At 44.1% G+C, this 13366-nt stretch overlaps 1 protein-coding gene across 4 annotated transcripts; it reads left to right on the top strand.

Moving 5' to 3' along the window:
- Positions 1–244: 244 nt before the first annotated feature.
- Positions 245–13119, top strand: LOC140740163 (nucleoplasmin-like). 4 transcript variants are annotated; one of them, XM_073069450.1, is made up of 10 exons: positions 245–305; positions 1738–1795; positions 2724–2809; positions 4770–4880; positions 5983–6076; positions 9129–9280; positions 9375–9403; positions 9481–9514; positions 10853–10918; positions 12956–13119. In XM_073069450.1, exons 2-9 carry the CDS (start codon positions 1747–1749, stop codon positions 10901–10903), a joined length of 606 nt encoding a protein of 201 aa, XP_072925551.1. In that variant the 5' UTR covers positions 245–305; positions 1738–1746; the 3' UTR covers positions 10904–10918; positions 12956–13119. The 4 variants fall into 4 exon arrangements, with proteins under 4 accessions (XP_072925551.1, XP_072925464.1, XP_072925282.1 ...); XM_073069363.1 differs by having other exon boundaries at positions 9126–9280; positions 9378–9403; XM_073069181.1 differs by having other exon boundaries at positions 9126–9280.
- Positions 13120–13366: the final 247 nt, after the last annotated feature.

The raw sequence follows: 13366 nt of genomic DNA, 5'->3' as shown, positions 1-13366 counted from the left end.
TCCCAGAGGAAAACTGAAATAAATTCAGTGGTGAATGGATATCTATAAAATGGTAGCTGCTGAAAGTGTTAACTCAAAACAGGGCCTGATGTGCACGGGATAGTGCAAATGCAATGTTCTAATTGCAACTTGGCCCTGAAATAGTTAAAAGATGAACAGTTTACCCATCCCTGATTTTTAATTGGAGTTAATCCATTCACACTCAATTACTTTCACCTGACACTCCACAGTTTTTCAATTAAATTGGGTGTGGGAAGCCCTTGCTGTGTTTTCTCTCTGTTAGTTAGCCTGTGGAATTAAGCCAGGTATGTACAAAATTTGGTCTAGTTTTCTCATAGTGAAGATAGTTTCTCCACTTTTCCCTTTCTTCAATGTAATGGTTGGCTGTAACTCTCCACCTTCTCTGTGCTTGTTTAACCTTTGGAACTGGCTAGTTCTGAGTGCCCACTTAATATCCTTGTCTATTACAACACAGTCAGTACAACAGTATTGGACTGCTCTGCTTTTCCATGTAGTTCCTACACTGATCCTGTCTGTAACTGGAGGTGAGAAATCAGAATTGGGTTCATTATCACTGATAGCTTGTTTAGTTTGTTGTTTTGTGGCAGTATAGTGCAAGATAGAAATATTACTGTAAGTAGCAATGAGGAGTATTTTTAAAAAGTGTAAAAAGAGAACAAATAGTGAGGTGGTGTTAGCCACATTGTTCCACTTGTGAATAGGTCTGCTACCTGAAATGTTAGTACATCAGCCCAAACAAATGGGTTTGTGAGAAACCCCTGCTGCAAGTGGGATTTGGACTGGGTGAGGGTGGTCAGCGAAAGGTGGACACTAGAATGGCAAGAGAATGGAGTGGAATGTTGGCCAGGGCAATGGGAATTTGTTTCCCTTTAAGTAGGGCCAGAAAATGTAATGACAATGGAGTGATATATTTTGTATATTTTTCAAAAGTTTCTCTTTTGAGAGACATTTTCATAGAAATATAGACCTAGAAACCCTACAGCACAATACAGGCCCTTCAGCCCACAAAGCTGTGCCGAACATGTCCTTACATTAGAAATTACCTAGGGTTACCCATAGCCCTCTATTTTTCTAAACTCCATGCATCCAGGAGTCTCTTAAAAGACCCTATTATGTCTGCCTCCGCCACTGTTGTTGGCAGCCCATTCCACACATTCACCACTCTCTGCATTTATATAAAAAACCACTTGCCCCTGACATCTCCTCTGTACCTAGTACCTACTTCTAAGTACCTTAAAACTGTTCCTTCTCATGCTTGCCATTTCAGCCCTGGGAAAAAGCCTCTGACTATCCACATGATCAATGCCTCTCATCTTGCACACCTCTATCAGGTCACCTCTTATCCTCCTTCGCTCCAAGGAGAAAAGGCTGAGTTCACTCAACCTATTCTCATAAGGCATGCTCCCCAATCCAAGCAACATGTAAATCTCCACTGCACCCTTTCTATAGTTTCCACATCCTTCCTGTGGTGAGGCAAGCAGAACTGAGCACGGTACTCCAGTGGGGTCTGATCAGGGTCCTATATAGCTGCAACATTACCTCTCAGCTTCTAAACTCAGTCCCATGATTGATGAAGGCCAATGCACCGTACGCCGCCTTAACCATGGAGTCAACCTGCGCAGTAGTATGGTTCAAGAAGTGTTCCCTTTAACAATGCAGTGTTCTAAAATTGACTTTGCTGTGCTGTTCACAAAGTTTTCTTTTCTCTCTGTGCAGTGTTGAAAAATGTCTTCAAACAGAAGTAAAATGGACAAGTCAACTGCCATTCTCTGGAGTAAGGAATATATCAGACTTGTTGCCGTCGTTTTAAGGGGCTTTTGGATGGGCAATGGGTATTTTACAGAAAGACAAGATTCAAGATCATTTAATATCATTTCCAGTACACAAGTGTAAAGGAGATCAAAATATTTAGTACTCCAGATCTGATGCAACACAAAAAAACCACCAAGATAAAGACCACAATATTAAAAATCCCAATAATTATAAGTAAGCTAGCTTGTATACATATAAATAGTCCATAAAGTGACATTAGGCACAGGAGTGTCTGTACGTAAGGTGACTGATGGGAAATGAGAAAGTAATAATCAGGAGAGGTAATGGAGGGGTGGGTTAGTGGGTGGAGGTGTTGATCTGCTTTACTGCTTGGGGAAAGGAACTGTTTTTGAGCCTGGTGATCCTGGTGTTGATGCTACGTAGCCTCCTAATCTGGATGTTGTACCATTCTATCCCGTGTCCCTTAACATTTTGACTCATTAACATCATCCCGTCCATAGTGTGTGCTCAAACACCTTTCTTTAATTCCCCATTTTACCCTCCTCCTCGCCTCACCTGACCATCACCTTCTTTCCTCCTTCCTATTCTCCCATGGTCCACTCTCCTGTCAGATTCCTCCTTCAGCCCTTTTACCTCTTCCACCTATCCCCTCCCAGCCTGTTACTTATCCCATCTTCCCCACCCACTCACCGTCTACTCCTTCCCCTCCCTCACCACTTTATTCAGGCTTCTAGATCCTTCCTTTCCCATCCTGATGAAGGGTTTCAGCTTGAAATGTCAACTGTTTATTCTGCACCATAGATGCTGCCTGACCTGCTGAGGGTGTGTGTGTGTAACCTGCAGTGACACCTCCAGGCAACGATAAGCAGGGGTGGGTTGTTGAAAAGCTACTTAAAGAATGAGAATACAGCTGTTGACTTTACCCACAGGTTGTGAGTTGAACGCCCAGCAGAAGTCACACAAGGTTGAAATTACAGATGATGAAGTTGCTGAGCATCGACTGTCCTTAAAGACGGTAACAAAGGGCTTTTTGCTTCCAGTGGAAAGAACTGCATGTAATGCTTCAAACGCAATGTTCAAAGATGCTTTGTAGCATGCGGGTGCAAGAGCTTCTGCAGATTTTGGAAACTTGAGCAGCTCAGCAGGTCAGGCAGCATCCATGGAGGGAAATGAACAGTTTCCAGGGGCTCAGTGGACAGCAAGGAAGATTATCAAAGCTTGCAGCAGGATCTGGACCAGCTGGCTGGCTGGAAAAGTAGCAGATGGAATTTAATGCAGACCAGTGTAAGGTGTTTCACCTCTGGAGGACAAACCAGAGTAGGATTAACACAGTGAGCTGTAGGACCCTGAGGAGTGTGGTAGAACAGGGGGGATCCAGGAATAGAGCTCTATAATTTCTTCAAAGTGGCATCTCCGCTAGATAGGGTTGTAAAGAAAACATGTTGGCTTTCATAATCAATGTATTGAGTACAGGAGTTGGAATGCTATGTTGAAGGTGTATAAGATGTTGGTGAGGCCTAATTTGGAGTATTGTGACCAAAACTGCACATCTACCTGCAGGAAAGATGTCAATAAGATTGAAAGAGCAGAGAAATTTGACAAGGATGTTGCCAGCACCTGAAGACCTGAGTTATAGGGAAAGGTTGAATAGGTTAGGACTTTATTCCCTGAGTGGCAGTGAATGAAGGCGGGTTTTATAAAGGTATACACAATTGAGGTGATAGGGTAAGTGCAAGCAGGCTTTTTCCACTGGGGTTGGGTAAGACTAGTCCTAGAGTTCATGGGTTAAGGATGAAAGGTGAAATGATTAGAGGTCATCGGGGCAAATTCTTCACTGAGAGGGTGGTGAGAGTGTGGAATGAGCTGCCAGCCAAAGCAGTGGCTGTGAGTTAGATTTCAATGTTCAAGAGAAATTTGGATAGGTGGTTGGGAGGAGAATGGAGTCTATGGTTGGGTGCAGGTCAAAGGGACTAGGCAGAGTAATAGTTTGGCATAGATTAAATGGGCTGAAGAGCCTTCTTTGTGCTGTATTGCTCTGACGAGATGATGTCTTGGGTTGAGATCCTTTATCAAGACTATGAAGGTTCTTGGAGTGAAATATTAACTTTTGGTTTCCCTTCATAGGTGCTGTCTGACTTGCTGAGTTCCTCCAGCACTATTTATTTAATGATGCAGTGTGGAATAGGCTCTTCGAGTCACACCACCCAGCACCCCTTCACAATCCCGATTTAACCCAAATCTAATCATGGAGCAATTTGTAATGACCAATTAACTTACCAGGTGTGTCTTTCCAGGACTGGGGGCGAAACTCCTCAGGGAGGACGTGCAGACGACTTGTGGATGATGCCGGAATTGAACTCCATGCCCCAAGCTGGAATAGCGTTGTGCTAACTTCTATGCTGCCATGGCACCTGATTACTGCAGCATCTCGCTGTGTTGGTTGCTGAAAGAATACGTGCCCAACGTAACTGCTCACGGTGCAGAGACAATCAGCAGTTTACATGCAGCAAACCCCCAGGTGCATCTGTTGGAGTTGGTGATTGTATTTTGGTGATAGTAGGTTATGGTTACTCAAACGTAGCCCAGCTCGGATGTCCTAACGCCTCTCAAGCTGGCGTAAGTGATGGGAAAGCCTGTACTCCTGAGGGCACTGGCTCTCCAGGGCAGTCTGGCACAATGACAGTGGGTAAGGAACAAAGTGGAAATCTGTCCAGAAAACAGAGGGAAATGATTTGTCTCTGGGAGTCTGCTATAACAGTGAGTGAGGAAGGAGGTGGAGATGTTTTTAGAAAGCAGAGGAAGATGGTGCTAGGTGTCTCGGAGCCACGGAATCTCCTTCCAGTTGGAGTTTTCAGTTGCAGGAATAGCACTATTTATTGTAAGTGGTGGGTCTTCTCCGCAAAGTTTACTTTTGCACAGATGGGTTTCTGCCCTGAACTTTAACAGTCGCTGTTTCTTAACCCTTTAACTTCCAGATATGTTTGGGTGCTGGTGCCAAGGATGAACTGACCATTGTGGAGATTGTTGCGGAAGACGAGAGCCCACCGGTCCCTATTGCCACACTGAAGCTCTCCGTTTTGCCGATGGTTGGTCTGTCATGCTTGTCCGATTCCTGCAGTTGAACACCACATCTGATTGCTAAGCTTTCTGCCTCATCCATGCATTCTACAACCTACACACTCGCATTCTAGGATTCTTCTAGAAAGATAGATAGATAGAAACTTTATTCATCCCCATGGGGAAATTCAACATTTTTTCCAATGTCCCATACACTTATTGTAGCAAAACTAATTACATACAATACTTAACTCAGTATAAATATGATATGCATCTAAAATCACCCTCTCAAAAAGCATTAATAAATAGCTTTTAAAAAGTTCTTAAATAGTTTACTAAAATACATTGAATGGTAACTTAAGCTCAGTTATAACCCCGGCACTTTAACATATCTTACCCCTGGCGATTGAATTGTAAAGCCGAATGGCATTGGGGAGTAATGATCTCTTCATCCTATCTGAGGAGCATTGCATCGATAGCAACCTGTCGCTGAAACTGCTTCTCTGTCTCTGGATGGTGCTATGTAGAGGATGTTCAGGGTTTTCCATAATTGACCGTAGCCTACTCAGCGCCCTTTGCTCTGCTACCGATGTTATACTCTCCAGTTCTGTGCCCATGACAGAGCCCAACACGCCACCACAAAGAAGAGGGCGCTGTCCACAACTGACCTATAGAACATCTTCAGCATCTCACTACAAACATTGAATGATGCCAACCTTCTAAGGAAGTACAGTCGACTCTGTGCCTTCCTGCACAAGGCATCTGTGTTGGCAGTCCAGTCTAGCTTCTCGTCTAACTGTACTCCCAGATACTTGTAGGTCTTAACCTGCTCCACACATTCTCCATTAATGATCACTGGCTCCATATGAGGCCTAGATCTCCTAAAGTTCACCACCATCTCCTTGGTCTTGGTGATATTGAGACGCAGGTAATTTGAGTTGCACCATATCACAAAGGTTATCTACAACTCTTCTCAGTTTTTTATATTTACAGTTTGCCATCTTTTGCATATTGGTTATTTGTCAGTCTGTTTTCTGTAAATTCTATTGCATTTACATTTTCTGTAAATGTCAAGGTAGTATATGGAAAAATGTAGGTTCTTTGATCTTTAACACTGCTCTCTCCTCCTAGACCACATTTTATGGCATTGAGCTGACCCCTCCCATCAGCTTCAGGCTAAAAAGTGGATCTGGTCCTGTCTACATAGCAGTAGAGAACATGATCAGTAAGTACAAAGTTTGTTTAACCTTCGGTTCACATTTTCATGTTCTGCCACTATCACTAATTCGGGAAAAATTTTGGTTAAAAGTAGAATGGCTGGGAGAATCGCCTTGTTCTGTAAGTGCGCAGTTTGTTCTAATCTGTAATAGAACAGTACAGCACAGACCCTTCAGTCCACAATGTTGTACCAACCTTTTAACCTACTACAGTATCAACCTAACCCTTCCCTCTCACAGCATTCATTCATTGTGCCATGTCATGTAATGTCATGTGATCACAGTCTTTCCACGACCATGATTGTTCTTGGCAAATTTTTCTACAGAAGTGGTTTACCATTGCCTTCTCCTGGACAGTGTCTTTACAAGACGGGTGACCCCAGCCATTATCAATACCCTTCAGAGATTGTCTGCCTGGCGTCAGTGGTCACATAACCAGGACTTGTGATCTGTACCAGCTGTTCATACAACCATCCACCACCTGCCCCATGGCTTCACACGACTCAGATCAGGGGGCGATGCAGGTGCTACACCTTGCCCAAGGGTGACCTGCAGACTAGCAAAGGAAAGGAATGTCTTATACCTCCTTTGGTAGATGCACGTGTCCACCCCGCTTCCTAACTCTCCATTTTACTTGCATCCTTAAGCTCATCTAAGAGTCTCTTGAATGTCCCTAAAATGACAGCCTCTACCACTACCCTCAGCAGCATGTTCCAAGCACCCACCATTCCCCCCTTGTGTAGTGATAGTTAAGTGTCATTCCTCCGCCACTCCCACGTGAGAGGAGTTCGCATACTGTACAGTTATCAAGTCAAGTCACTTTTATTGTCATTTTGACCATAACTGCTGGTATAATACATAGTAAAAATGAGACAATGTTTTTCAGGACCATGGTGTTACATGACACAGTACAAAAACTAGACTGAACTACATAATTAAAAAAAAAACACAACAGAGGAAGCTACACTAGACTACAGACCTATACAGGACTGCGTAAAGTGCACAAAAACAGTGCAGGCATTACAATAAATAATGAACAGGACAATAGGGCAGTAAGTTGGTGTCAGTCCAGACTCTGGGTATTGAGGAATCTGATAGCTTGGGGGAAGAAACTGTTACAAAGTCTGGTCGTGAGAGACCGAATGCTTTGGAGCCTTTTCCCAGACAGCAGGAGGGAGAAGAGATTGTATGAGGGGTGCATGGGGTCCTTCATAATGCTGTTTCCTTTGCGGATGCATCATGTAGTGTAAATGTCCATGATGGTGGGAAGAGAGACCTCGATCTTCTCAGCTGACCTCATTATCTGCTGCAGGATCTTCTGATCCGAGATGGTGTAATTTCTGAACCAGGCAGTGATGCAGCTGCTCAGGATGCTCTCAATACAACCCCTGTACAATGTGATGAGGATGGAGGGTGGGAGATGGACTTTCCTCAGCCTTCGCAGAAAGTAGAGACGCTGCTGGGCTTTCTTTGCTATGGAGCTGGTGTTGAAGGACCAGGTGAGATTCTCCACCAGGTGAACACCAAGAAATTTGGTGCTCTTAACAATCTCTACCGAGGAGCTGTCGATGTTCAGCGTGGAGTGGTCGCTCCGTACCCTCCTGAAGTCAACAACTGTCTCTTTTGTTTTGTTCACATTAAAAGACAGGTCGTTGTCTCTGTACCAGTCCGTTAGCTGCTGCACCTCCTCTCTGTAAGCTGTCTCATCGTTCTTGCTGATGAGACCCACCACGGTCGTGTCATTGGCGAACTTGATGATGTGGTTCGAGCTGTGTGTTGCAGCACAGTCGTGGGTCAGCAGAGTGAACAGCAGTGGACTGAGCACACAGCCCTGGGGGGCCCCCATGCTCAGTGTGATGGTGTTGGAGATGCTGCTCCCGATCTGGACTGACTGAGGTCTCCCAGTCAGGAAGTCTAGGATCCAGTTGCAGAGGGAGGTGTTCAGGCCCAGTAGGCTCAGCTCACCAATCAGTTCCTGAGGGATGATTGTGTTGAATGCTGAACTGAAGTCTATGAACAGCATTCAAACGTATGTGTCTTTTTTGTCCAAGTGGGTGAGGGCCAGGTGGAGGGTGATGGCAATGGCGTCATCTGTTGAGCGGTTGGGACGGTACATGAACTGCAGGGGGTCCAGTGAGGGGGACAGCAGGGTCTTGATATGCCTCATGACGAGCCTCTCGAAACACTTCATGTATCAAAGTTTGGTTGAAAATCCCACATGCTGGCATCTTGGTATGCTTTGCTCTGCTCTCCCTCAATATTGAGCACAACAAAACCTACCTCTGACATACCCCCCCCCCCCATACTTTCTTAAAATTATTCCTGCTTGTATTAGCCACTTCTGGCTGGGGGGGGGGGGGGGTACAGTTTCTGAATATCCACTCAATCTAGATCGAGGGTAGGTAGAATCTTTTACTGACGCAGGCATGTCAAAAACAAGAGGGCACAGATTTAATTTTAGCAATACCGTGCGTACAAATAAATGTGTTCAGAGTAGATGAGCCGAGAGGTTAGTATGGATGTAGTGGGCTGAAGAGTTAAGATTGTCTTTTTTTGTCTTGTGAACATTTCATTATCAAATCAGTGAGGATGTGCTGGGCAGCCTGCAAGTGTTTCCATACCTCTGCCACCAACGTGGCGTGCCCACAACTACTAACCTTAACAGTACGTCCTTGGGAAGGGGAAGAAAATCAGAACTCCCAGAGGATTGTTGGTGCTGTAAGGCATGATGCTCAGCCCTACACTACCGTGCCCAACCAGGCAACCTGTCCCTCTCCTCCAGCACATGAATGTTGCAGTCATGGGGAGAACGTGCAAACTCCTTACAGTTAGTGGTGGAATTGAAGTCTGGCACTGTAATAGTGTTACACTAACAGCTATGTTATTGGCTCCAGAAAAACCAAAGAATGGTTGATTTGGGGTTGAAGGACCTGTTCCCCTGCTGTACGACTAATCCTGTGACTGATGCTTGTACAGAAGTAAGCAAGTGCATGTTGGTTAGTGGCCCACGTCACCAGCTAATAGCCTGACATCAAGCTTGTGTTCTTGAATTTCCAGTAGATGATGATACATGGGGGGAGGAAGAAGAGGAGGAAGGAGAGGGAGAGGAAGAAGAGGAAGAGGAGGAGGTGGATGAGGCTGAAGATGAGGATGAATCTCCACCCAAAAAAACAAAGAGACCTGCATCCACCAAGAAAGCTGGGCTTTCAAAGGTAGCTGGTACAGTTCTGGCTGTTTTTGCCTTCCTCACCCCATACTTCAGTCAATCACAAACTAGGTATTTTCTAACAATCTAATTTCTTTCAGAAGAAGCGATTGGACACAGAAAAGGAAGAGTAAGTGATGTGCTTATTTGATTTTTTTGAGGAAATGATTAGTACTGATCTAATTTTTTTTAAATTCTATTTTCCAGAGAGGAATCAGATGTTGTAATGGCAGTTAAAAAGGTTGGTCGTGTCTCAGTCTTCTGCCATACTTTAAAATTGTCATAAATGCTTTGTGAAACTGTGGGTTGTAATAGTTTCTTTAAAATATTCCTGCAGGGATCTCTTTGGAGCTAGAAATTGTTTGGTTTGTTTTGCTTGCAAAAGTTGTCGAGGCTGAAGTTTCTTCCTAAACCAACAAAGCAACCTGATAATATTTCAGTGGTGTCTGTACTGTTTTTGAACCTTGGTCTGTGAGGAACATTTTGTTTAGCTGTCTACGTGTGTACAGTTGAATTTGAATTTCCAATTCTCCTATCAGGAGAGCTTTGATCACTTTGCTGTTTGGACTTACTGAAGTGTTACTGAAGTTTGGACTTAATACCAAGTTTTCTATTGGAAGTTCTCTTGTAGTAAAAATATTAATGCAGAACATGAATAAGCTGCACTTGCAGTGAAGATTCAGTGATTTTCCCATCACTGAATGCCCTCGAGCTCAGTGACTTCCTTTGCCACGAGAGGGCAGTGCAGTCAATCGCAAGAAGCGTCACAGCAGGGGGAGTTATTGTCAGCTCCATGAAGTATGGGATATTAGTCAATTCTTTGCCTTTACATCAAAGTAGTAGTTTAATTATCTTTTAACTAATTTTGAATTCATAATATATTTAACAGCTTAAACCCATCTTCAATTTATTAAAAATATTAACATTGTCATTCAACTGTATACATATACCACTAAATGAGGTTACGTTCATCTGGACTAAGGAACACAACAGTACATATAATCACATGACGCAGTAAGTAACATTACTACAAATAAATTAGTTAAGTGTTTTCCAGAAGAGTGACATTTAGCACAAGGTATGTTTGTGACAAGTTTAAAAAGTAAACAGTCTAACATTTCTGGTGCTTCATGCTTGATGAGACCTGGGTGATGTCTGAGTTCAGTGGTCTCTGATATAATTTAATATTAAATATTAATAAATTTAATAATTTAATTGGCAGTTTAAATCGCATTGTGTTTATAGACACAGGCACTTTCTCACTAATGTTGGGTGAACTGGTCTGTACCTGGTTTAGATTGACTACTTCCAGGAATCATTCTGTCATCTGTCAGCCTCCTGAATTTTATAATCATCTCACCTATTTTCACTGTTTTCTATTGTTCATCTCGGTCTTGTATCCAGAACTACTTGTAATGCTCAGTGTCACTGCTATCTGTGTGCCTCCAGCTAAATTAATCAGGATGGCAGGGTTGAGGGATAATCATGATGGAATGACAGTACAAACTCGATGGGCTGAACAATCTAATTCTGCTCCTAGGTCTTGTGATCTAAATATCATTTCAATTTTTTTTTTTAGGGAAAAGATTCCAGTAAAGTTAAAGCAGCAAAAAAACTAACTGCCTGTTAGGAGAGATGCTGAAAGGTAAGATCTTTGGGGTTAATCTGGCAGGTAAACTGTGTTCAGAAAAGATGAGATTGTGTGCATTGAAGTGAACAGTGAAATGTACTGCTCGCATCAACGATCAACAGAGTCTGAGGACGTGCTGGGGGCAGCCCGCAAGTGTCACCAGGCTTTGGGCACCAACGTAGCATGCCCACAACTTACTAACTCTAGCACGCTTATCTTTGGAATGTGGGAGGAAACCAGAGCGCCTGGAGGAAACTTGCATGGTCACGCAGAACATACAAACTCGTTACAGTGGCAGGAATCGAACGTTGACTGCTGGCCATGGAAAGTGTCACACTAACTGCTCCACTACTGTTGCCCCTCAGGCTGTTAGAATGTCTGTCTGCAATCGGAGTTGAGGTAGGATAAGCTGTCACTGGAAGTTGAAGCTGCTGACTGAAAGTCCAGCTGGGTTTGAAATCCTTGCTGGAAAGGTAGTGCGAAATGATCTGCTGATGGGGCTTGGTAGCTTTCTCCAGTGCACCATTAAGAGATGCACTCTAAATCCTGGGCCACATTTCACCCTGGCATTTCGCCGCCGCAGACTGGGAGACCGTTTCACCGAACACTGGCGCTCAGTCCTCCAGCAGTGGCAGGATCTCCCTGTAGCCACACACTTCAATTCCACAGACCACTCCCACTCCGACATGTCTGTCCATGGCCTCCTCTACCGTCAAGATGAGGCCACACACAGGTCGATGGAGCAATACCTTATCTCCCGCCTAGGTAGCCTCCTACCTTCCGGCATGAACATCCAACTCACAGACCTCCGTTGATACCCCTGCCCCCCTTTACCCCCATCCCTATCTATTATTTTAGTCTGGTTCTCTTTCTCTCTTTCCCCCCTCACTATAATCTCCCCCCAGCCCTACCTTTCTTTTATTTCCCATAATTCTCCACCTTCCCCCTAGCCCATTTCCCTCCAGCCTATCACTTCCTAGCTCTCTACTTTATCCCTCCCCCCACTTCTTATCCCCCCTCGACCATCCCATGTTACTTCACTCCTGATGAAGGGTTTCGGCCCGAAATGTCGTCACTACCTCCTCCCATAGATGCTGTCAGGCCTGCTGAGTTCTGCCAGCATTTTGTGTTTTTATTTATCTCCAGCATCTGCAGATTCACTCGTGTCACCCTGGCTTGCTGTTTGCTATGTATTGGTGATCTTGCCACTGGGGTCCCTCAAATCAATCCCAGTCCAGTAATGTTCTTGGAACCACCATCCCACCACAGCTGGGAAGGTTGGCAAGGGAGACTTTCACTTTAATACTGCATCTGGGCTGATGAGTGACTGAGCCCACTCCAGGTCCTCGTTCCCTGCCTAATGTCATTCCAAGTGGGAGACTGGATGACATCTCTCCACAAACTGAACCTGTCCTTGTAGATGTTACAGCATTCATTTCTCCACAGGAGAACCCTGAGCTAAGGTACAGTACCTCACCTTACACCTTTGTCATTGTTTAAATTTTAAGTCTTATAATTTCATTGGAATTTGATTATACCCTTGTGTATACCAGGGGACTTAATTTTAAAAAGCAAATACAAGGAAATCTGCAGATGCTGGAAATTCAAGTCACACACACAAAATGCTGGTGGAACACAGCAGGCCAGGCAGCAACTTTGGGGAGAAGCACTGTCGACGTTTCGGGCCGAGACCCTTCGTCAGGACTAACTGAAAGAAAAGATAGTAAGAGATTTGAAAGTTTGGGGGGGGGGGGGGGAATGCAAAATGCATTTTGTGTGTGTGACTTAATTTTAAGGTGATTTAAAAGATGTAGAATTTTTAGAGTGGTGGGAGCATGGAACACCCTCTTGGGGTGGTGGTAGAGGCAGATACATCAGGGACATTTAAAAGACAGGGATGATAGGAAAATGGAGGGCTATGTGGGAGGGAAGGGTTGGATTGAATTTGAAGAAGGCTGGCACAACATTCTGGGCCAAGGGGAGCCTATACTGTGTAGTGTTTTATGTGCATGACAAGAAACTAATGGTTTCACCTTTGTTTTCTCTCTGCAGGTGACCCAAGGGCAGGTTTTCACAAGTCATCTATGCAAGGATGTTGTAAGAGAATATATTGAAATAAAATTGGACTTTGCTAATTCTCACCCTAGTTGTTGCACAGAAAACTAATCATGTTGCAGACAAATGGATATCCAAGCCTTCACTGCTATTAGATGATGGAAAAGTACTTAAAATATATTAAACAATGTTGCATTGTTCTGACATGATGTGTGGAGCATCTTTTAATCAGGAACCACATTCGCAGCATCTCCTAATATATCATACAGCCCTGCTGAGTAACGTTCTGAACCGTGTACAGACCGAGTACAAGGGCCAGGCTTTTGCAGTGGATGCTGGGTGCAATCTGATAGGTAGCAGCTTTTGATTGATTGGGTGGGATGTTATGCTCGATCCTCCTTGGCTATG

This window comes from Hemitrygon akajei, chromosome 1 (assembly GCF_048418815.1).
Source record: "Hemitrygon akajei chromosome 1, sHemAka1.3, whole genome shotgun sequence".
NCBI lineage: Eukaryota > Metazoa > Chordata > Chondrichthyes > Myliobatiformes > Dasyatidae > Hemitrygon > Hemitrygon akajei.
The sequence above is the reverse complement of the archived record's forward strand: the minus strand, read 5'-3'. Positions and strand labels throughout refer to the sequence as shown.